Source organism: Oncorhynchus keta, chromosome 7, assembly GCF_023373465.1.
Source record: "Oncorhynchus keta strain PuntledgeMale-10-30-2019 chromosome 7, Oket_V2, whole genome shotgun sequence".
In the NCBI taxonomy this organism is placed as follows: domain Eukaryota; kingdom Metazoa; phylum Chordata; class Actinopteri; order Salmoniformes; family Salmonidae; genus Oncorhynchus; species Oncorhynchus keta.
The window spans coordinates 9,219,491-9,242,756 of NC_068427.1; the positions used below are offsets into that span (position 1 = coordinate 9,219,491).

At 44.9% G+C, this 23,266-nt stretch overlaps 3 protein-coding genes across 5 annotated transcripts in view; 2 read left to right on the plus strand and 1 right to left on the minus strand.

Moving 5' to 3' along the window:
• Window positions 1–1,329, plus strand: part of LOC118385937 (ubiquitin carboxyl-terminal hydrolase 37-like) — a 31,389-nt gene extending 30,060 nt beyond the window's left edge. For both annotated transcript variants that reach the window (XM_035773194.2, XM_035773193.2), the window contains exon 24: window positions 1–1,329. In XM_035773194.2, coding sequence (XP_035629087.1) covers window positions 1–91 — 91 coding nt within the window. In that variant the 3' untranslated portion in view covers window positions 92–1,329.
• On the minus strand, window positions 1,328–3,113 carry ybey (ybeY metalloendoribonuclease). Its single transcript, XM_035773198.2, has 4 exons — window positions 2,551–3,113; window positions 2,210–2,341; window positions 1,725–1,793; window positions 1,328–1,640 (listed from the first exon to the last, which is right to left on the minus strand). The coding sequence occupies exons 1-4, from the start codon at window positions 2,758–2,760 to the stop codon at window positions 1,545–1,547; spliced, it is 507 nt and encodes a 168-aa protein (XP_035629091.1). The 5' UTR covers window positions 2,761–3,113; the 3' UTR covers window positions 1,328–1,544.
• mcm3ap (minichromosome maintenance complex component 3 associated protein) overlaps window positions 3,106–23,266 on the plus strand; it is a 25,366-nt gene continuing 5,205 nt past the window's right edge. Inside the window, exons 1-23 of one of the 2 annotated variants that reach the window (XM_035773191.1) lie at window positions 3,106–3,245; window positions 3,619–3,696; window positions 3,774–5,377; window positions 5,501–5,748; window positions 5,889–5,970; window positions 6,226–6,391; window positions 6,629–6,822; window positions 7,058–7,194; window positions 7,506–7,703; window positions 7,951–8,219; window positions 8,516–8,678; window positions 8,877–9,037; window positions 10,584–10,822; window positions 11,139–11,470; window positions 11,911–12,011; window positions 12,144–12,275; window positions 12,562–12,675; window positions 12,864–13,016; window positions 14,573–14,770; window positions 14,892–14,960; window positions 15,075–15,209; window positions 16,144–16,297; window positions 22,990–23,233. In XM_035773191.1, coding sequence (XP_035629084.1) covers window positions 3,650–3,696; window positions 3,774–5,377; window positions 5,501–5,748; window positions 5,889–5,970; window positions 6,226–6,391; window positions 6,629–6,822; window positions 7,058–7,194; window positions 7,506–7,703; window positions 7,951–8,219; window positions 8,516–8,678; window positions 8,877–9,037; window positions 10,584–10,822; window positions 11,139–11,470; window positions 11,911–12,011; window positions 12,144–12,275; window positions 12,562–12,675; window positions 12,864–13,016; window positions 14,573–14,770; window positions 14,892–14,960; window positions 15,075–15,209; window positions 16,144–16,297; window positions 22,990–23,233 — 5,140 coding nt within the window. In that variant the 5' untranslated portion in view covers window positions 3,106–3,245; window positions 3,619–3,649. Of the gene's footprint in view, window positions 3,246–3,618; window positions 5,378–5,500; window positions 5,749–5,888; window positions 5,971–6,225; window positions 6,392–6,628; window positions 6,823–7,057; window positions 7,195–7,505; window positions 7,704–7,950; window positions 8,220–8,515; window positions 8,679–8,876; window positions 9,038–10,583; window positions 10,823–11,138; window positions 11,471–11,910; window positions 12,012–12,143; window positions 12,276–12,561; window positions 12,676–12,863; window positions 13,017–14,572; window positions 14,771–14,891; window positions 14,961–15,074; window positions 15,210–16,143; window positions 16,298–22,989; window positions 23,234–23,266 lie in introns of both variants that reach the window. The other variant, XM_035773192.2, reaches the window with a different exon arrangement.

Consider the following 23,266-nt stretch of genomic DNA (forward strand, 5'->3'; position numbering starts at 1 on the left):
GGATGTTTTTGAGGAGCTTTCTGAGCTGGAGAGAACCGGGGCCAGTGGAGGAGCCTCAGAGGCAGGGAGGACCGTCCTGCAGCCCCTCTGAGCCACCAGTCTGTCATCAATTAATCACACCAACCAACACACTCCAACAGCACAGAGCTGTTCCCCATCAGACGTGTCGGGTTAAAGAGAACCCTTCTCCAGTACTACTGATTGCCGTCCAGATTTTGCCCTCTTCAGGCACTTTGTCCCCTTTTTTTAAAACAAAACGCAACAGACCAAGGTAGCTTCTGTCAGGCACAAGACATCAGCACACATACAGCCCACATTCTTCTCTCCAGGTCTACTCAGAAATGAGACATGCAGCACACTCAAAATATAGGAGTTGACTATGTTCTTTGTTTATTCAAGCCTGAGAGAGATTAGCCCCCAAACTTTGTTTCTTTTCTATGATTTGTTGAATAACTTGTAAAATAGTTTCTTGGCACTTGTATGATATTAACTATCATGCATTTAAGAACTTTGATAGAAAGTGTCAGATGGCTTGTATGGTTGACTCAATTTCTAATAATCTATCTAAAACCAAGATTTATTATTCTGTGCTGGAATTAAAGCTAATTTAAGGTTAGTACTTCTATATGCATCGGATACATGTGGTGCAATATTTATTTTGTGGCATAGATTTGCCAATACTGCTTATGTTTGTATTCTGTTCTAGAGTTGAGGATGTTTTTGTTTTTTTCAATTTCTTGCAATGATTTACATATGGACTGTTTGTTGCTGTTTTATTCATGTTTTATCACCTTGACAAACTAAACATTAATAAAGTAGCTTGCTTTTTTTTTAGAAGCTTACGCTCCTAGGGGTTCCCTAGTGCCTCCCAGTACAGAACCGGTAGTTTCTTTTTCTAAAGCGCTTTACTTTAAAAAAATGCACAACCACTTTGTTTAGAATGTGTTCCTTCAAACCGCTGACAATGCAGGAACATGTATTACATGCGTAAGCTATCCTGCATAGGCTTTGCTTTTAATAAGGCCATAAGATTTAACTATTTATTTTAGCAGAGGTCTGTTTATAATGGCCAGCTCGGGTGTCTCATCACACCTGACCAGGCCAGTATTCACATCTTTTAGACTACTTTTTGCTAAGATTAGGGTTTGGCTAGCTATTTACTGGTCTCCTGCTTGCATTAAGTGAAAATGAACATGTTTTAGGTTGACAAGCGTGTCTGATGTGGAAGGCAAAGGAGTAGCAGAGGAGTTTTTTTTTTTTTTTGTAGTTCAGGCTCCAGTATTTGACTTCCTACATCACATTTTAAAATAAAAATGAATTTAAACAATGGTTTTGGATGTTTTAATTGTCAAGTCATGAGTAGTGCAGTTTGATTGTAAAAAAAAAAAAGCAATCACATGAAGGCTGACACTGTCTGTAGCTATCACTTGGAAATGGGCAGTTTATTCATGATCAAGGAATCGTCTTTGCAAGTTTCCAAATCCATTCAAAGCTAAGTCCATTCATTTCAAAGGCCTTCCATTGCAGGTGGTTCTTCTTGGTGGTCACCCGTCTTGGCTACATTTCTTGGTCAGAGGCACCAGCTGTCTGCCAGTGAATCTGTTGAACTCATTAAGTATGTAGCTTTCCTTCTGCAGCATCTGGGAGCACAGATATACAACTGTTAAAAGGAAATCTTTCATTGGAAAAATGTGGGACCAAGCCATTGCACTTATCATCCATACCTCTTTCCACTCCTCCTCAGTTTCATGTCTGTAACCCAACAAATGACAGATTCCATGAGCAGTGACTGACTGAGCAAGGAGAAGGGGGACAAAAAAAAGTAAAATGAACAAGCACTAATGCAACTACTAGTGATTAGTGTAATAAAGGCAATTGTCTGTCAATCTTGGGACCCAGAACCATATTTAGTGTGTGCTGGCAAGTATTTCTCTAGAAACGTTATACTTTTGCATGTGAATGATTATCACATGATAGTCACAGGACAAAATGTTAATCACACCATTCTAAAAGGCAAGGTGGGCCACCCCGCCTCACTCTTAAGCTCCCGCCAAAAAGACCCTGGCTTTGATTGAAAATGTGACTTAATGTCTGCATGATATTACTGTTGTCATTGTAAATAAATATTTGTTCTTAACTGACTTGCCTAGTTAAATAAAATACATGTTGTGCATGCATTGTGTGGCTGTATTACTAGTAGCTTGCTCACTGTGAGAATTCCATGAAGATCCTGAGACTGCTGCTGGCACTGTTTCATCAGGTATTCAACCCCCAAGAAAATGTCTCCAAGGTTCAGTTCATCTCTGTAAATGGGGCAGGGCAGCTTCCCAGGCCGCAGCTCCTTTAAAAACAAAACAAACATTGATCGCCGTTTCTTTACCTACATTTTATTTCCAAATGTTCACATAGCGAACAGGGTAACACTTCCAAAGGCCAGAGACCATCCCACCACTGCATCTTGAACCTGTGGTGCATTAACACCCGTGCCATGAAATCCCAGACCTCTTGACAGGGGCAGATGAATGCTGGGAAGGCAACTTAGATACCAACCTCATAGAATGGAAATGAGAGGACATCAGTGGGCATATTTTTTTTCCTATAAATGTTATTGATGCGTTGAATTTTGCGGTTGTCCACGCAAATGACTCCCAAATCAAATTTTTGGATGCCCAATATGTGCCTCAACGTCTCCACATCCTTCCGTAGCCTCGCGCGTCGCAACGGCACCACGTTCTGAAGATTCCGTAGAACTACACCCATTTGAAAACGCCAGTCACTAATGTTACAAAAACTCCGAAGGAAATTGTTTTTATCAAGTAGTCGTAAATATTACGAATGTCTACATACAAGAAACAGGTATCCTAGGTAACTAGCGTGTTGCTAGCCGGCGAATGCTCGTTGGTTCAATCAAGGTGACTCAGTCGTTCCAGTTGTTGAAGGCATTCTTATTTTAGATTATGAATACAAATATGTACTATTCTACAACAAGGTCCTCTAGAGCTGATGTAATGATACAAATCCAAAATATTATTATATGACAAAATATCCTATTGCTTCAAACAAACAATGAACATTTCAGCTGGCATTCTTCTCTTGCGGATCCTTCCCGGGGTGGAATGTAGAATCTGGGAGCCTAAATAGGTTGGACCGGAACCGGATGTCAGCAAGTTTCTATTCAAATTGATGAGCATAAGGGAATACTGAAAAAGTAGCTCACTAGCTATCTTGTTTGAAACAATATAAAGGTAAAGTCCGTCTGTATTATAAAAAGCAACCGAACGTTTTAGCGTTATTAAAGATGTCCTTAATTTTCAAGTAGCACGTCTTGTAAATGCGCTAGCGCGCTAACAAACTAAACGGTAGCTAGCTAGGTTTACATGATGTAACTAACGTGAGCTAGCTAACATTTTCCAAGTCACAACATGTTAACTAACTAGCTAGTTACATGTAAAGTACGCCATTAAATTGTTTACGTAGTCTTTGAATCTGAATTACGTGTACATAATTAGTTTTAAAAAATGTAGATAACATGAATACGTTTCCATAAACCACGTTAGAAAACATGTTAAGTTAGCTATATAACATCAACATGCTAATGTTTACTTTGCTTGTTTTCAGGCGCAATGATGCTTCACTGAAGACACTTCAAATGGAGGAACACACACTTTCCGCAACCTGGACTCTAGAACGGCTTATGTGAGTTCAAGTGAATAAGTGACTGCCGTTGAGTACAATTGAGACTATTCTGACATTTCCACCATGCATCCCAATAGTCTGTTTGGGAGACAGCAGGGAGGAGCTTTCCAGGCCCCCAGCAACACTAACAAGACTGGTGGCATGTTCCAGGCCTTCAGACAGGAGGGTTCCACCAACCCTCCACAGAATGTAGCATTTAGACAAACTGCAACATTCGGGCAACCGTCTGCCTTCAGTCAGCCTTCGGTCTTTGGTCAGTCTCCGGCATTTGGGCAGACGCCTTCGCTTGGACAAGACTCTGTTTTTGGGCAAAGTGGAGGACTAGGTCAGGCGTCAGGGCAGACCTCGACATTCTCTTCAATAAGTCAGCCTCCAGCCTTTGGTCAGTCCTCATTGGGGCAGGGTAGCTCTGGGTTTAGTGGCGCTCCCCCGCCATCGTATGGTCAGGCCACCGGACAGATTCAGAGTTCTGGGTTTGGACAGATGCCTGCTTTTGGACAGAGCGCTGCCTTTGGGCAGCCACCTGCATACGGGCAGCAGCAGGCCCCGGCATTCGGCCTCTCCTCTGGGATCTCCCAAGCTTCCTCTGTCCCCACCACTACCACCACCGCAGGGTCGGCACAGCCTTTGAGTTTTGGCCAGTCGCCCTTTGGCCAGCCGCCACCCAGCGCTACGACCACCTCCTTTGCTACAGCTCAGAGCGTTGTCCAGAGTGGAGGCTTCAGCACGTCAGAATTCAGCTTCAAGCCGTCCAACGAGGTGCTGTTTAAGCCCATCTTCAGTGCCAGCCCAGAGCCGGCTAACCCCCAGCCCGCCTCTGCATCCGAGCAGCCCTTCGGTGGCACCACCACCACCCAGCCCTCTTTCAGCACCAAGGACAGCAGTGGACCAGCCAGCTCAGGCTTCTCTCTCCTGACCGGAGCCAAGAGTGGCCCGCTTGGCTTCAGCTTCTCCCAGCCGGCGGTGGCCCCCTCCATCTCCGCTTCCATTGCCACTACCAGCCTGGCCCAGAAAGACCCTCTCAGCATAGGCTCCGGAAGGAGCCTGCAGTTCACATTCTCCCAGCCATCCGCTCTCTCCAGCACTAACTCCAGCTCCAGCACCGCTGCCCCCCAACCAGCTCCGGTCCCCAGCAGCCCCTCCTCCTTCAGCTTCTCTACCAAAGTCCTCCAGTCCCAGCCCGCGCCCCCAATGTCCCTGTTTGGAGGAGTCTGCTTCGGCCAGACTTCTACATTCGGAGACCTCAAAACCGAGGCCCAAGGCGAGGAGAAAGTTGGCGATGAGGAGAGCACCAGGGAAGTGACCGTGTTGGGGAGACTTGGAAAAGGAACTAAGCGGAAGGAGGAGCCAGTGAGTCCCAAAGCCGCTTCAAGGAAGCCTGCCCAATCAGAGGACGCCCAAGGTGAAGCCAGAGCTGACTTACCCAGACACCCCTCCAAACGGCCTCTCCTGAGGTCCTCCCGCGGCCCCGTGGGTGGACTCTTCTCCAGGGCAATGAGTGGCATTATGAAATCCACAGCCAACTCAGTGAGGAGGGACCCCGTGAAGGAGGAGCAGCAGCCTCCAGGATGGGGGGAGGGGGAGAGAGCAGACACGCAAGCTCCCACCAGCCTCAGACCCGCTACTCCTCCCAGTGCTCAGGCCCCCACCAGAGAGGTTCTGGAGAAAGCAGAGGCGACTGGTAAGTCCTCATCTTGAAAATGAAGTAAAGCACTACTTGCTGTGAACCAAAATGTACCAACAAAATGTTTAATTTGTATCACAGATTTTGTCATGCTGATTTTCTTCTCACCTTTTCCTCCAGGTTCGGTGGAAGCCCCCGACCCAGACGCTGAGACCAAGACCCTAACTAGGAGAAGGCAGCGCAGCGAGAGCACGGACAGCCTGGGGGGCATGTCCCCCAACGACGCCACCATCCTCCAGTGCAAGAGCATCCCACTCAGCCTCAACAAAAAGAATGTCATAGAAAAGCACTTTGGCCGCTTCGGGAAAGTCTGCCGGGTCTACTGCCGACCTCATAAGAACTTGGCTATCGTCCACTTCCAAGACCACGTGAGTACCACTCTACAGACAACAGAAGCGACTTGACATGCTTTTGGGGATTCTCAGTTCCGTTACATATTATATGATTGTGCCGAATTTAACTGAGAATATTTTTTTGTTTGTTTTCAAACGTCTGTGATACCTTTCAGGCATCAGCAGCAAAGGCAAAGAAGAAGGGTAAAATGCTGCACAGACAGGAAATTGTTATCTTCTGGCAGAGGAAGAAACACAGTAAGTCCTTGTGGCCGCATCCTCCTATTTTGCAGAGTTAAGACAGACAATGCAGACCAAATTACTGTTTCTAGTTAAGTATGCAATTAATAGGCTTATCTAAGGGAAATCATCTGACAGACAAGTAGCCCACTGTCCAGCTCTTGATCAGCTGCCCCTGTATTTCCATGCACCTTGATTGAAGCCATTCTGTCTTTAGAAATTGATTGTGTGTGTGCGCGCTCGTGTGTATTGCTCCTTATGTGTTTGTGTCAGGCCCGGGGAAGAAAGGCGATCGAGCCCCAGAGGGAGAGGAGGAAGAAAGGAACAGGGACAACCAGGTTTCAGACACCAGTCTGGGGGGCTTCCAGTCCTCCTCTCCACTGAGGAAGCCACTCCCCAGAGCCCCTGCCCTCAGCAGCACCGTCAACCTCAGCAGGAGGTAACCTTGGCTCCCCCTCACAGCTAGCTGGGCCAGACTTCCTGTTTCTGTGAAGTGCTTTTATAACCCGAAATGCTTGTGGAAACATACGACTTATACTGTAAAGATAATAGATACTTTCGAGGCTTATTAACTGGGGGATAACTGTGGGTGTTAGCTAGCCGTGGGTGACTAGAGTTAATATCTAAACACATCAGGATGTGAAGTCCGATATAAAAAAGACACTTTGCTTCTCAGCTCCCCAGTGAAGAAGCCGTCCATAGCCAAGTCCCTGCAGTTTGAAAGCGAGCCCCAGCAGGACAGCAGCTCCGAGGGCCAGAGCTCTGAGCGCCCCGTGCCCTCCTCCCTCCTCCACCTGATTGGCCAGGTGGCTGAGACAGCCGAGGAGAAGTACCGCTTCCTGGAGCAGAGGGACAAGATCTTGCGAGCTGGTAGGTATAGTAGAGCTGTCAGTCTGACATGCAGTCCTGGAACTGGCCACGCACTTCTGAATTGACTTTCCTGCATTTCTTGTATGAAGCCATTAGTTGACATGAAAGAAAGAGCTGAATGTTGATTTCTTTGACTGTTGGCATAACAACAATGAAGAAATGAAAGTAATAATAATAAACATTAAATAAAAATCTGGTCTGTAGAGGCTGACTGGTTCTGTTGTTCAATGTGCAGGGAGGCCCAAACGGACAGACCTGGAGCTGTCTTTCTTTGTGGGGACATGCCCAGACATGTGCCCTGAGAAGGAGCGCTACATGAGGGAGACGCGCAACCAGCTCAGTTGCTTCGAGGTCGTCCCAGACACTGAGAGGGTAAAGCCATTTCTTTTATCCCTGTTTCAAGTCACACAAATTCTCTCAGGCACACATTTTGCAAGTATACTGCACCTGTGCTACTGTTGTGTAAAGTACACCACCCTGTCATCAATAGAATGTTCCACTTAATGGCATATGATAATCATAATAATGATGATTTTGATATGTGTGCTATTTATCTAGATATGTCCTCAAACTCCAAGTGCTTGACATTGTGAGTGGGATATACTCCTGTCCAAACGTCTCAGTTAAAGGATATCAACCTTGTTTATACATTTTATAATGACATGTAACCACTTCCTGTCCAGGTGGACCACGTGGCGGCCATCAAGGAGTACAGCAGGTCGTCGGCAGACCAGGAGGAGCCCCTCCCCTACGAGCTGCGGCCCCTCCCCGTGCTCAGCATGACCATGGACTACCTCGTCACCCAGATCATGGACCAGGGCCACGACAACTACCGCGACTGGTACGACTTTGTGTGGAACAGGACCCGCGGCATCCGTAAGGTACACACAGCTACTGTTGGTTAGCTAGCTAGCTGGTACTGTTTTTTTAATAGTTTATTATCGGTGTCACAATTTGTATTTTTTTTATTTAACTAGGCAAGTTAAAGGAATGGGAAAGTGCTAAGAAATGCTGAGTAGCTGAGAGCAGAAAAAATATATAAGCTAATGAAAAAGTGTTCATAACACATTGCTGTGGTCTGAGGGGCTTTGTCCGTTGGAGTTGCTAACTCTATTCCTCTCCTCCCAGGACATCACCCAGCAGCACCTGTGCGACCCGCTGACAGTGTCGCTGATCGAGAAGTGCACCCGCTTCCATGTGCACTGTGCCCACCACCTGTGCCAGGAGCACATGATGACGTTCGACGCCAAGATCAACAACGAGAACATGACCAAGTGCCTGCAGAGCCTGAAGGAGATGTACCAGGACCTGTCCACCAGGGGTGTCTACTGCCCCCAGGAGGCTGAGTTCCGCCAGTACAACGTACTTCTCAAACTAGACGTTGGGGACGTCCTCCGGTGAGTCACTCACCAACGATTGGGTCGTGTTTATTAGGGTACACTGTAGCAAAAGATTTGGTAACGGAAAAGGTAATAAGTGTCTCTTATTGGCCAGTTTTACCTCCCAGTCTCCCTTCGTTACAGACCATTTTCTTCTGTTTAGTTCTTACGAATGTGACATTACCCTAGTTATTCTCCATTTGGAAACATACTACTGATGAACTGTAAGCTTGTCTTTGTTTTACTGTTTCAAACACCACCCTTATCCTCCACTCTGACTGAGAGTATGCTCTCTTTTGTTGTGGTCCACACAGTGAGGTGCAGCAGTTCAGGGACGAGGTGCGCAACTCTCCAGAGGTGAAATTTGCCGTGCAGGCATTCGCAGCTCTCAACAGCAACAACTTCGTACGCTTCTTCAAGCTGGTGAAGTCTGCCTCCTACCTGGCGGGCTGCCTATTGCACAGATACTTCAACCAGGTCAGCAATAAAAGTCACCTACCCTAGTAACATTCCTCCTCCATGTGATTTTTAGTGGGTCTGTAGTTAGCTTTGAAAAGTAGTAGGAAGTTGAACCTGTAGTAAATGAGGGTCACATCCCAACTGGTTGTCCCTTTAGAATTGATGGACGTTTGTGTGTTTGTGCCTATGTGTTTGTATGCATTCCTGTGTGTGTAGGTGAGGGGCAAGGCCCTGAGGACCCTGAATAACGCCCACACAGCGGGCTCTCAGAGGTCCACCATCTTCCCCCTGGAGGATCTGGTGCGCATGCTCATGTTCGAAGACGCCACTGAGGCCACTGACTTCATCCAGCAATTCGGCCTCAACGTTAGTGGCGGGTCAGTACCAGTACCTGTCTAAAACAATATATGCACCCAACATATTTACTGGAGAGAAGAAATAAAACCTGTAGCATACAGAAAACAAAAAATAACATTTCTTATTTGATGTTCAGGTTGCACCTCCATGTATCGCTTGAAATGTAACATCTTCACAACAGTAAAGAGCCCAGAGGCAATAAGCAGTAGAAACAATAACAGAGTACCTCGCGCCCCTGTTTTGCGAAAACGCTGAAACGTATATCATCCATGAAATAAAATGTATAGTTTTAACCATGTTTTGAGTCTATATGAAATTGTATTAGTCACATGCTCCGAATACAACAGCTGTACACCTTACAGTGAAATGCTTACTTACGAGCCCCTAACCAACAATGCAGTTTTAAAAACTACGGATAAGAAATAAAAGTAACAAGAAATTAAAGAGCAGCAGTAAAATAACAATAGTGAGACTATATTATACAAGGGGGCACCGGTACAAAGTCAATGTGCGGGAGCACCGGTTAATTGAGGTAGTATGTACATGTAGGTAGAGTTATTAAAGTGACTATGTATAGATGATAACAACAGAGAGTAGCAGTGGTATAAAAGAGGGGGAGAATGGGGGGGGCATGCAAATAGTCTGGGTAGCCATTTGATTAGGTGTTGAGGAGTCTTATGGCTTGGGGGTAGAAGCTGTTTAGAAGCCTCTTGGACCTAGACTCGGCTCTCCGGTACCGCTTGCCGTGCGGTAGCAGAGAGAACAGTCAATGACTAATGTGGCTCTTTGACAATTTTTAGGGCATTCCTCATATAGTGTTTGTTTACATTTATGTTGTTTACAAACATTGGTGTAAACACAGATTTAAAATGCTTCTTATTGTAATTTGTGATTGCTTCAGACAAATTATGTGCTTCAGTTGCTCTTCTCCACTCGTCGTCATTCCCACATTCACGAACGGAAGGCTCTCTGACTTTGTATCAACTTTTCTCTGTGTATTTTTAGCTGGTAAAATGCAAGATTAACTTCAAGCAAAACATAAGGAAATGTAACTGGCTACATTTTCTTCTATGATAAACATTACAAATAGGATTTCCATTCATTGTCTTTGTAAGCTAATTTACATACGTACGGCTGCTTGACAAATAGCGTTTCACTTTTCTCAATAAAATGAAGCTATTTTCTGCCAAATGTGTTGCACTAATGTATTTAGTGTGAACGGAAACCATAGTTGCATGCCCGTGACCACTCCTATTGAAGCAAAAAACACTGACTGTCTATATAAAACGCAGCGTTTCTGATGGTGTGCGTTTTGGTGGGTTACGACAGTTGAACTAAAGCTCATGAGGCAAGTTATATTCTTCAAGAATCAATGTGTACATGTTGTTAATTTATAAGTCCAACAATGGATGTAGCAACGGGTAATTGCCCCTTAAAGTATTCATACAAAAAAAAAAAATCAAAAGATGAATCACTATAGTCACTTTTCAATGTTTCACTGGGTAATTGTTGTCATCAAGCAACAGACTTCCTTCTCTGATGTCCTCTAACCTCCTGACCCCACAGCTTGGTGGAACTGAGCCGCACGGCCTGGCAGGAGCCAGACCTGAACCTACCCCAAGTGAAGTCAGATGTCATCATGGCCAAGAGGGCTGTGCTAATTGGGGAGGTGGTAAACGGAGGGCCACTGCCCAACCCGCCCCAACATGCCCCCGTCTGCAGCTTCGACGCCTACAACAAGTACTGGGGGGAGGGTCCGCTGGCAGAACCCACACTCTTCAGGAGCAGCCCGGTGGCTGTAACGGGTATGGGAGCCATTGCAGTTCAAGATGGCTAAACTGTAGAGGCCTGTAGAGCCGCTTTGCCTGTAGATTGATGTTCAAGACGGCCCTTACTGACATTGTTTATTTAGCCTGTCATGGTGTCTAGAGTTGTCTAGAGTTGTTAATACCCTTAAAATGTGAAAATGTTCAATAGTTTGTATTGGTAGTCTTGAGCTAATGATTCAATGTCACAGGTACGAGGGGTGTCCATGTTCTTTACAATTGCTGCTGTGTTGTAATCTTTATCATTCTGACTGAGAATTAATAATAAAATAAAAAATATTTTGACTCTTCCCAGTGCCAGCCTTCACCCTGCAGAAGCCAGAAGTCAAGGCCCAGCCGGAGGTTGAGCTCCAGCCGCAGAACAAACCTGTCATGCTGCTGGTAGAGCCACGACTCTTCGGGGATCTTCCACCACCGTACCCCGGCCTTGCCACTGCCACCGAGCCTGCCCAACCATTGCAGGGCACAGATGAGACAGGGGAACCAGAGCCCGCCCAGCTCACTGTCCAGGTCCACCCTGCAGCAGATCTCCAACAGCAACTGTTCCAGCCCATTGATGTTGCCCAGACCCAGCCTGTCAGACCCCCCTCGCCCCCGCCCAAACCTGAGCCAATCTACTCTGACGAGGTGAGAGAGCGAGAAACCCCTAGTGGGTTGATGCTAGCTTGCCTTAGTGGTAGTGTTTCCCAAATGGGCTCCCGATTGGCGCTGTGGTCAAGGCACTGCATCTCCGTGCTAGAGGCATCACTACAGACCCTGGGTTGAACCTGGGCTGTATGTCATCCAGCCGTGATTGGGAGTCCCATAGGGCGGTGCACAATTGGCCCAGTGTCTTTAGGATTTGGCCGGGGTAGGCCGTCATTGTAAATAACAATTTGTTCTTAACTGACTTGCCTAGTTAAATTTTAAAAAATGGTGGGTTAAGACTGTTGTTAGGTCGTTGCTGCTTTCTTTTTGGTCATAGCTCTAGGCTCTGCCTCTAGATGTGTATGAAAGTCAGCTGAAGGGTAGGAGATGTGTCCCCCTGCACGTATGACTCATGTTTTCTGTCCATCCTACTACCGTAGGACATCCTGGCAGAACTGGAGTGCGTGGTAGAGGAGGTGCTGGAGGCGGTGGTGCAGGAGGTTGCCAGCGCTGGGGCCGACTACGCTGCAGCCGCTCTTAGGTGAGTGCTATATTATTGCTTTGTTTGTTTAAGACTGACTTAAGATTGCATACACTGTGGTACATCAGGAGTAGCATTGAACATCCCCTTTCACGTTGATACCCAATGCCTTTTTTTTCTGTCTCGCTGCAGTGCGAGCAGTGTCCACATGGAGGCAGTGGTGAGCGAGGTGGTGGAGCAGATGCTTTGGGAGGTGTCCACAGCCGAGGTCCAAGCAGAGCGAGAGAGGCTCGCCGAGGAAAAACGCAGGATAGAGGAAGCCAGGTTGGTCAGAGACTCTGAAACAACTTGATCTCAATCCTAACCCTAGCTGCAAACCCATACGCAAAATGTATGCACGCGTGACTGTAAGTCGTTTTGGATCAAAGCGTCTGCTAAATGGTATATATTATGTTATTAATCTCTCGCTTTCTTAACCATACATTGGAAGCAGAAGTTTAACAAATCACTTAGTCCAAGTTTTGACCTGTTAACATGTAACTCCACATCCAACTTCTAGTCCAATGTCTTCCAACTCATTATCCGTGTCTCTCCCTCTTTTCCTTGGCAGGAGAAAGCAGGAGCACGAAGTCTTCCTGGCCCAGTTTAGTGACTCTCTCTGTTCTGAGATAAGCCAAGAGGTCTTGACCGAGTGTATCCAGGAGACTGCCGCCTCCGAGATCCAGTGAGCTGCCCTTCTACACTCAAAACTCACATTCCTGATTCCATATCCACCACAAGCCCCATGTTCATGGTGCTGTCTCTCCCTTGTGTATATGCACCTGTGCAGTACTGTCGAGCCTCTGTTGTTTTTGCCGACGTGCAATAGCCACCAGACATTAGTCATTTTCACTAACAATATATGTGTGTCAGGTTAGCCATGGAGGAGGAGGCAGCATGTGTGGCGCGCTGTTCTGAGGAGGTGTGCAGCTTCCTGGTGGAGGAGACCCTGGATAAAGAGATATTCCTCATGGTGGAAGACATCCTGGAGGCGGAGCTACAGCGTATACAGAAGTACATTAAGAGGTACAACCAAGGCATTTGAATGACAACTATGACTGCTTAGGTTGACAGTTGGGCCACCAGACATCGTGGAGACCCTTTATCAAGGTTCTCCAACTCTGGTCCTTGCTGTTTTATTTTCAAGGCTCATGTTTGCTTTTCAAAGCCTGCCCTCTCTCTCTGTTGGGTGTTGACTCCTTCTCTCGAAGCACCGCCATAAAGCGGGGTATTTTACCGTGACCACTGCAGAAAACGCGAACTCCTTCCTCCGCTACTCTTTCGTCCTCGTGAGGCTACAATACGTTGAGTATCCGGGGAAGCTGTGAAGCACATAAGCCAACAGAACTTGGTTCAGTAGTGGCCTGAATATTGTACATAAATTTGTTCATACGTCATATAAAGGCTGAAGGCTAGAAATAGCCCATATCTATTTTCTACATTTTTATCTAGGTTTTACACCAATCATTCACTATAAAACATTTACCAACAAAAACGCTTAGCAAAATACAAAATATTATCGGGCAATAATAAGTATGCTTAAAACCATATATTTCTAAATAACAAAAAAATATATAAAATAAGAGTAGGCTACATGACAATCCAGCGCCATAAAAATAAGTTCAGAACAAATCGTCCAAGAATGTGCTTAATGTTCTGGTCTCATAAGGATTTTGGAGTCATTGAAAGGGTTGAAATGGATGTGTCACGAAGGCTAGGTGCTAATTTTTTTCAGCTTGAGTCTTCAGGTAAGACACCAGCTGTTCAGTCATGGTGTACTTCTGAACCCAGTAGCTTGAGTTCCTTCTGTTGCTTGTAGTAGGTGGCAGAATGACAGCAAGTCTCATTTCACCTCTGCAGCTGTTGTTGCAATGCCTCGATGAACTTCCAACGGTGGGGTGGTTAGCGCCAAGATTCGCCGAAAATGTTCGATGCCAGCCTTCCACTCAGTTGTTGGTCTTCGCCAAGTCTTGCAGGACAGCGTCGTAGCAGTTCAGAAATTCTGAAAATTAAAAAAAGATAGGAAAGGCTATTTTAGAATTTCATAATCATTTTCAGACGTTTTCCGTTGGTAGGCCTACCCAATACCAAAGTTGATAATTGTGACTTGATTAAATTGGAATGATGGGAATAATGATGATGTATAGCATAACCCTTTAGTCATAGGCTACTGTTACTTTGTGTCTCTAAAATCACACCGTTTCTAAAGTCATATTGAAACTTCCAAATGTCGGCCTTTTACAAGATCATTTTTTGGGACATGAAATGTTCTATTTTCCTAACGGATCAAAATTGGGTATGCTATAGCCTATATATTTATTTTAGGCCATATATAGACGAGCTTTGCCTGATTTGAATGAAAAGCTGCAAACAGACACATTGTTTTGCAGCCAATAGACTATACAGCTGGCTTCACAGTTTCCCCGACGAATAGGCCTACAAGGAAACTCGACATATCTTGCCGAAGTTGAGTGCGCGAGGGATCTGTGCGCTGCTTAGTACTTTCCACAAAAGTTTTGCACAACAAAAAGACATGTAAGCTTCCCTCTCACCCCCTCTCTCCCTATTTCTTTCTCCGTCAGGTGGCGCGACGTGGTGGCGGTACGCAGGCAGCTAAAGAGACAGATGCGGGGCTTCCCTGCCGCCCCCTGCTGTGTGGACCCCCGCTACAAGCTCAAAGCCCTGGCTCCCAGTGCCCCCTCCCAGCCCTCTATGGACTGTCTGGCCAGGGGCATGGTCAACCTGGGCAATGCCGGCTACATGGCCCTGTCTAGCACCAGGTACTGGAGCTACTCTGCCTTGCTCTGGCCCTCGCCTCCCTCTTCTCTCTGTCCTTCATTCTCTCTCTTTTTTCCCTCTTCGCTCTCTTACACACCTCTGACTCTTCTGTAATGTCCCCAGGTTGCTAAAGATGAGACAAGAAGCAATCCATCAGATGCGAGTCCACTTCTACTACCAGCAGCTGTTGAAGTAAGCCGTCACCCCCGGTCTTACGTCATTGTAGTTCTTCTCTGTTGTGTACTTCTCAAACTCTCTCACAATGACATTAAACACAACATCAAACAATATGTGTGTCCCCTTCAGTGAGTCAGTGTGGACTCCTCTAGACATGCCTACGCTGGTGGTTGAGAACGTTCCTAACCCACCTGACAGAATCTTCTGGAAGGCCACCCTGCTGTTGCCCAGCGACCACGAGAGTGTTGCCAGCATTGCCGACAGGTGAGATCTAAAGCAGTGTGGCAGATGTAATTGCCATTGAATTCCACACACCCTCTCACAGTGCAGTATACAAGTACTCTCACCAGTACTTTGATGGCTGTGTCCAAGAGTGTCATGTATTTGCCGGCTCTGCTAAATACTGTATAGTGATTTTAGTTTGATGGACAGCTGCCTCTGAAGCCTCCGCAGCTAAGCTTCCATCCTGTGGTTCTTGATCTGCATCTGCTCCAGGATAAGGAGCAGCCTGTGAGACCGTTTCTTCTTGAGGACTTTCTTTCTTCTGAAAGTGGCACTGGATGCATGGACCACCGTTCTCTACACACCTGACCATTTTCACCAGCTGGTCTCATGCTTTCCGAGTGCCTCTTTCTGTCCTGAAACTCATTCAGCTTTTCACCTTTCCAAAGATAACCACATACAATGGATCTCTCTTATCAACCAGTTTGCTGTAATGCTCTTTCATGATGTCATGGGACTCATCCCAGCTCTTGGTGGAATCCACAACAGATCTGTAGAACACATCCAGAGTCATGGGAGAGGCAACATCATCCAAATCAGATTGTCTTGCTCTCATCTCTGCCAGTGGTAAAGATCACAGGCTCAAATTATCCAATGGTGTCTATCGCGAAAATCATCAGACCTTTTGTGAATAAAATTCTGAGTCAATCGCAAGAGTTTATGAAAAGTGTTGCAATTAAGATTTGCCGGAGAGGCAAGTTTTTCCTAGCCACCGTGCTTCTACACCTGCATTGCTTGCTCTTTGGAGTTTTAGGCTGGGTTTCTCTATAAGCATCTGCCGATGTTAAAAGGGCTTTATAAATACATTTGATTTTCTCTCCACTTATTTTCACCAGCTAGTCACTCATGCTTTCCAAGTGCTTCTTACCTCTGACACTTGTGTTTATTGAGTGTGTTCTCTGTGCTCTTATTGCAGGATCCTGACAGACTGGCTGGAGACGAAGTTTGGCATAGGTGAAAGTGCAAACGACACCGAGAAGGAGCAGGAGGGGACACTGAGGACTCTCTGCATCACCAACGGACTCAGGGAAGCAGGAGAGAAGACTCACAAAGTACACATCAGCATCAAGGTGGGAGCTAAAACAACATTACCAAAACATTTTCCACTAAGACTAGTGATAAGTTGAATAACTACTTTCTACACAAGGGGTGTCAAACAAATTTTGGCCCAGCTGCCGCATTCAGTCTTCAATGAGATCTGGAGGGCCATACTGTATATGTGTTATACAGTGCATTTGGAAAGTATTCAGACCCCTTCCTTTTTTCCACATTTGTTACGTTATGGTAATTCTAAAATTGATTACATTTTTCCCCTCATCATTCTCCTCACAATACCCCATAATGACAAAGCGAAAACAGGTTTTAGACATTTTTGCAAATATTTATAAAAAAAGTTTTTTTTTAACTTATACCTTATTTACATAAGTATTCAGACTCAATTGAGCTCCGGTGCATCCTGTTTCCATTGATCAACCTTGATGTTTCTACAACTTTATTGGAGTCCACCTGTGGTAAATTCAATTGATTGGACATGATTTGTAAAGGCACACACCTGTCCAAATAAGGTCCCACAGTTGACAGTGCATGTCAGAGCAAAAATCAAGCCATGATGTCGAAGGAATTATCTGTAGAGCTCCAAGACAGGATTGTGTCTAGGCACAGTGCGGCCCCACCAACTCTTCTATTTATTCGTAATGGCCCTTCGCGTGAGTTGGGTTTGTTCCTTCGTTCACGTTGTCACTCCCTTATTTCCCGGTCGGGTATGGGGCCTTGGATAAATGAGCACTTTATTACTTTATGTTTATAGTCTCTTCCTATACTCCCTAACCTTGGGTCCTCTTCTCTTCTATATCAACACCTAATAACAGTAGTCTAGTGTGGGGCCTTGGATAGATGAGGACTTTATTACTTTATGTTTATAGTCTCTTCCTATACTCCCTAACCTTGGGTCCTCTTCTCTTATATATCAACACCTAATAACAGTAGTCTAGTGTGGGGCCTTGGATAGATGAGGACTTTATTACTTTATGTTTATAGTCTCTTCCTATACTCCCTAACCTTGGGTCCTCTTCTCTTATATATCAACACCTAATAACTAATCTTCTGTTAGTTATTATGCTCGTCAGCTAGTAGTCACTTGGAAACTAGAATTGTTATATGTATTTGACTTTTCCAAAGATATATTATTGTCCACACAATGAAATATTCTTTAGTGCAATCCCTTTAACCTATAACCAGGGTCACTTTCTGTTCCGTGAGAGTGTCAAAGGCGTTTGCTCTCCAGATCGTTAATCTGGCCTAGTTGTCAAAGTTTCAAGCTTTTATTAAGTCAATCTGTTTTTGGTCTTTATACACATTATTACAATTCAATGGTTATACAGTACCAATACATCAATAATGCTCAATCAATCCTTAATGCGCTATGCTATGCCACGTAATATTTTGCAAAGGTAAAAAGCTTAAACACACTTCTTTATGACTCTTTAAACAAAGCAAACACCCATATATTTACCTTGACGCTCTATTCCCTTGGTCCTTCCCGAAACTGGTCTTCATAAGAGTAGTAATATTTTTGCAGCCTTCTGCTGTTTATACTACTATAATCTTCTTATTTAGTCCGAATTTCCTTTGGTTTTTACTGTCTACTGTTTCGATATTGATTCCTTCTTATCGACTCTTGGCTACTACGAGGCTTTAACTATTTCTGGGCTTTTTCATTCTTGCCGAACTGCGATTGTTACTGACACACCAAAGATGGAACGTTGTTGCTATCAAGAGTTCTCCACACCTCGCATTGTTGAGGGGCGAAGTTCTCTCGTACACAATCTTGTTCACTTATTATTTTTATAGAGGTGCGTAGTACAACACAATTCTTTAAGATATACCAGTCTATAGTTTGCTCGCGCCTTGAGATCAAAGTAGTCAATACAAACAGAGTATAGTAAAAGTAATTTAACTGGTCTGATGATTCTCTATGATGTCCAAATCATATGGGTAGGATCATGCCTAGGCACTGATCTCTCCTCCTTTTATACCTCTTTTAGACACTCAGTTTGGGGGAAGATGTTCGGGAGTGCAATCTATCTTAGCACAGAGTGCCATTGCATTACGTATGGTAGCACTTAGTCTAATGTTAGTTACTTTAGCACTGATGCCCATAGGTTTTCTTCTGTTGGGGTGTCGTCTTGGTAGGTCGGTTCATAACACTCCTCAGTCTTCCTATAGCTTGGTTCTTGTTTAATTCCTAGTACTTGTATTTCCCATGCATTTGGCTCCCTCTGCTGGTCACCTGCTGTTGTGGCAATTTCTTCTTTTATCCCCAGTCAACAGATGGCCTTAGAGCCCATGAATGTGGCCCTGGAATTGGACCGGCCACTGAGGGAGGGGTCCGATATTTTTTGCCTTTTGCCACAGAACACATTGGCCTCCATCATTCTTAAATGGAAGCATTTTGGACTCTTCCTAGAGCTGGCTGCCTGCCAAACTAAGCAATTGGGGTAGAAGGGCCTTGGTCAGGGAGGCGAAGCATGGTGGTGGCAGCCTCATGCTGTGGGGATGTTTTTCAGCGGCAGGGACCGGGAGACATGTCAGGATCGAGGGAAAGATGAATGGAGAAAAGTACAGAGATCCTTGATGAAAACCTGCTCCAGAGCGCTGAGGACCTCTGACTGGGGGGCGAAGGTTCACCTTTATCAAGGACAGTAACCCTAAGCACACATCCAAGACAATGCAGGAGTGGCTTCGGGACAAGTTAATCAATCAGTCACATTTATTTATAAAGCCCTTCTTACATCAGCTGATGTCACAAAGTGCTGTACAGAAACCCAACCTAAAACCCCAAATGCAGGTGTAGAAGCACAGTGGCTAGGAAAAACTCCCTAGAAAGGCCGGAACCTAGGTAGAAACCTAGAGAGGAACCAGACTATGAGTGGTGGCCAGTCCTCTTCTGGCTGTGCCGGGTGGAGATTATAACAGAACTTGGCTAAGATGTTCAAATGTTCATAGATGACCAACAGGGTCCGATAATGATAATCACAGTGGTTGTAGAGGATGTAACCACTGTAGAGGGTCTCGGAATGTCCTTTAGTGGCCCAGCCAGAGCCCAGACTTGAACCCGATCGAACATCTCTGGAGAGACCTGAAAATAGCTGTGCAGCGACGCTCCCCATCCAACCTGGCAGAGCTCGAGTGGATCTGCAGAGAAGAATGGGAGAAACTCCCTAAATACAGGTGTGCCAAGCTTGTAGCATCATACCCAAGATGACTTGATGCTGTAATCACTGCCGAAGGTGCTTCAACAGAGTACTGAGTAAATGGCCTAAATACTTATGTAAATGTGATATTTCAGTTTTGTATTTTTTTGTCAGTCTTGAGTAAGGACACATACCTGATTATACATAGAAGTAGGCCTAGGCTACCTGGTCTGCATACAAATGTAGGCCTATAAATGTGCCCGTTTGGGGATCTGATACTATTTCTGATTGTCTTAACCCACCTTTACTGTGTAGCCTGTCAAAGTAATTTTATCTTCGCATCAATTAGCAAGTTTTTACTTCCATTGAGAATGACAATAGTTCCTCAATGTAGCCTATTTGATGTTGTTTCCAGCTCTCTCCCTTTCGATAATCACTCGGCATGAAAGGGGTAAATATGTCATGTTCTGATCCGTAGAAAACGTCATCAATAGGCTGACCTGATTACTTCTTATCCCTTGCGCAAAAAAGTCTACAGCTGTGTCTGTTTGTCTGTCAGCTTACTGGAAACTGAGGGCCCAGAATATTTGCTATCACTATCAGGATGGACCAAGTTAATAGTTGATACAATGTTTCACTATTCTTTCAGACAAGTCATGCATAGCAAATGTGATTTTATAGGATATTTATTTTTACTAGGATATTTTCTAACTGCAGGCTGCAATGTTTTTATTTGTTGGTTTATGTAGGCTATTTTTACATATTGGCAATGGCAAAGTTAATTTTAGATTGGTATCATTTTCATTTAGATATAATTTTTATTAACCACACGATTTTGAGATATGAAGACTATTAAAAATTAAATGAATCTGATCCATGCATATTAAAATCATAACTGGCACGCAGATCAGTAAAGTACAATAACTTGTTATTCCAAATGGAAAAGGTTGCCGACAGCTGGTGTAGCCTATTACCGGCAACTTCAGGAGCTTAATGGCAGAATCTGCTAATACCAGTAGCAGAGAGAGGAGGAGGGTTGGGAACAGGTTTTTTTCTTCTGGTTAGGCTATATTGATCTCTTGCTCCCTCTTTAGTAATTTGTGTGTCTTGATTTTTAATCGCAGTGCTTAAAGCATCAGACAAAGCTCAGTAGCCTATATATAGTTGACTTTATTCAAGCATAGGTTGTGTCTTTATATCAAAAGAACAGATGACTATCGGTCGATCAAGATTAAAACTTGTTTTTCAACCACTCCACAAATGTCTTGTTAACAAACTATAGTTTTGTGCACGACACAAGTAATTTTCCAACAATTGTTTACAGACAGATTATTTACTGTATCACAATTCCAGTGGGTCAGAAGTTTTATAAGTTGACTGTGCCTTTAAAACCTCTTGCGGCTCGGTGTCCCGCTCTCGTTCCACTACGACAACATCTGGTGAAATTGCAGAGCGCGAAATTCAAAATTAAACATCGTAATATTAAACATTGTCTTACATCATTTTAAAGCTTAACTTCTTGTTAATCCAACCGCATTGTCAGAAGATAGCGCCCCACATCAAAATACTTTTTCAAACCAGCATAGGCATCACAAAACCACAAATAGCGATTAAAATAAATTACTTACCTTTGAAGATCTTCCTCTGTTTGCAATCCCAAGGGTCCCAGCTACACAATGAATGGTCGTTTTGTTTGATAAAGTCCTTCTTTATATCCAAAAAAGTATGTTTAGTTGGCGCCATTGATTTCAGTAATCCACTCGTTCAACACGCATACAAACAAATCCAACAAGTTACCGGTAATGTTCATCCAAACAAATCAAACGATGTTTCTAATTAATCCTCAGGTACTCTATCTAAATAAACAATAATATTTAAGACGGAGAATAGTATGTTCAATGAGGAAGATAAATAACGAAGAGCGCGCAACTCATTCACGAGTGCAACAAGACTTTTCTAATGAGGGACACATTGGATAAACTACAACTACTTGTTCATTTTTCAAGAAACAAGCCTGAAACCCTGTCTAAAGACTGTTGACATCTAGTGGAAGCCATAGGAACTGCGATATGGGTCCTATATCCCATAGGCTAGCATTGAAATGGCTTGTGACCCGCAAACAAATTTCCGGATGGATTTTCCTTGGATATTTGCCTACCATATCAGTTCTGTTATACTCAGACATTATTTTTTAAATTTTACCCCCTTTTCTCCCCAATTTCGTGGTATCCAATTGTTTTTAGTAGCTACTATCTTGTCTTATCGCTACAACTCCCGTACAGGCTCGGGAGAGATGAAGGTTGAAAGTCATGCGTCCTCCGATACACAACCCAACCAAGCCGCACTGCTTCTTAACACAGCGCCATCCAACCCGGAAGCCAGCCGCACCAATGTGTCGGAGGGAACACCGTGCACCTGGCAACCTTGGTTAGCGATGAGGCAAGGACATCCCTACCAGCCAACCCCTACCTAACCCAGGCGATGCTAGGCCAATTGTGCGTCGCCCCACAGACCTCCCGGTTATGACAGAGCCTGGGCGCGAACCCAGAGTCTGGTGGCACAGCTGACGCTGCAGTACAGCGCCCTTAATCACAGACATTATTTGAATAGTTTTAGGAACTTCAGAGTGTTTTCTATCCAATGCTACCAATTATATGCATATCGTAGATTCTGGGCCTGAGTAACAGGCAGTTTACTTTGGGCACGTCAGTCATCTGAACTTGCGAACACTGCCCCCTAGCCCTAAGAGGGTTTAAACAGCTTGGAAAATTCCAGAAAATGTCGTCATGGCTCAAGAAGCTTCTGATAGGCTAATTGACATCATTTGAGTCAATTGGAGGTGTACCCTTGGATGTATTTCAAGGCCTATCTTCAAACTCGGTGCCTCTTTCCTTGACATCATGGAAAATCAAAAGAAATCAGCCAAGACCTCAGAAAAACGATTGTAGACCTCCACAAGTCTGGTTCATCCCTGGGAGCAATTTCCAAGCGCCTGAAGGTACCACGTTCATCTGTACAAACAATAGTACGCAAGTACAAACACCATGGGACCACGCAGCAGTCATACCGCTCAGGAAGAAGATGCGTTCTGTCTCCTAGAGATGAACGTACTTTGGTGCAAATCAATCCCAAACTTCCAACTTCAATTATATCTTTTTAAAATATATATATGTATATTTTTTTTTACTGGAACCTCCGGCGGGCAGGAATTGACCCCAGATCTGGCCTGTGAGCCGTATGTTTGACACCCCTGTTCTACACTGACGGATTAACATCCTGATGCATTCACCAATCCCATCTAAACAAATATCAAGACACTTCTGACAGCAGTGTAGTTGTTTTTTATTTTTATTTAACTAGGCAAGTCAGTTAAGAACAAATTCTTATTTTCAATGACGGCCTAGGAACAGTGGGTTAACTGCCTGATCAGGGGCAGAACGACAGATTTGTACCTTGTCAGCTTGGGGGTTTGAACTTGCAACCTTCCGGTTACTAGTCCAATGCTCTAACCACTAGGCTACACTTCCGCCCCTTGTACTGACTTTGTCTGTGTGTGTTGTACCTACCAGGCATCTCGGGGCCCGCTGAGTGAAGAGGGCCTGTCCAATTTGGAGGAGGGCCAGGAGCTCCAGGGTACAGGGGCCCTGCTGATGCTGCTGCCTGCCCCCAGCCCAGGCAGCGAGGACCAGGACGTGCCCATGCTCTCCGCTCTGCTCCAGCTCAAACAGCTCCAGCAGGCCAACATCTGGGACTGCTCGCTGCCCCTTGCCATTTTGGTGCCTGGCCCCCACAACACACAGAAACTGGAGGAAGGTAGGGGTACCCCAACCACACATGCACACATGG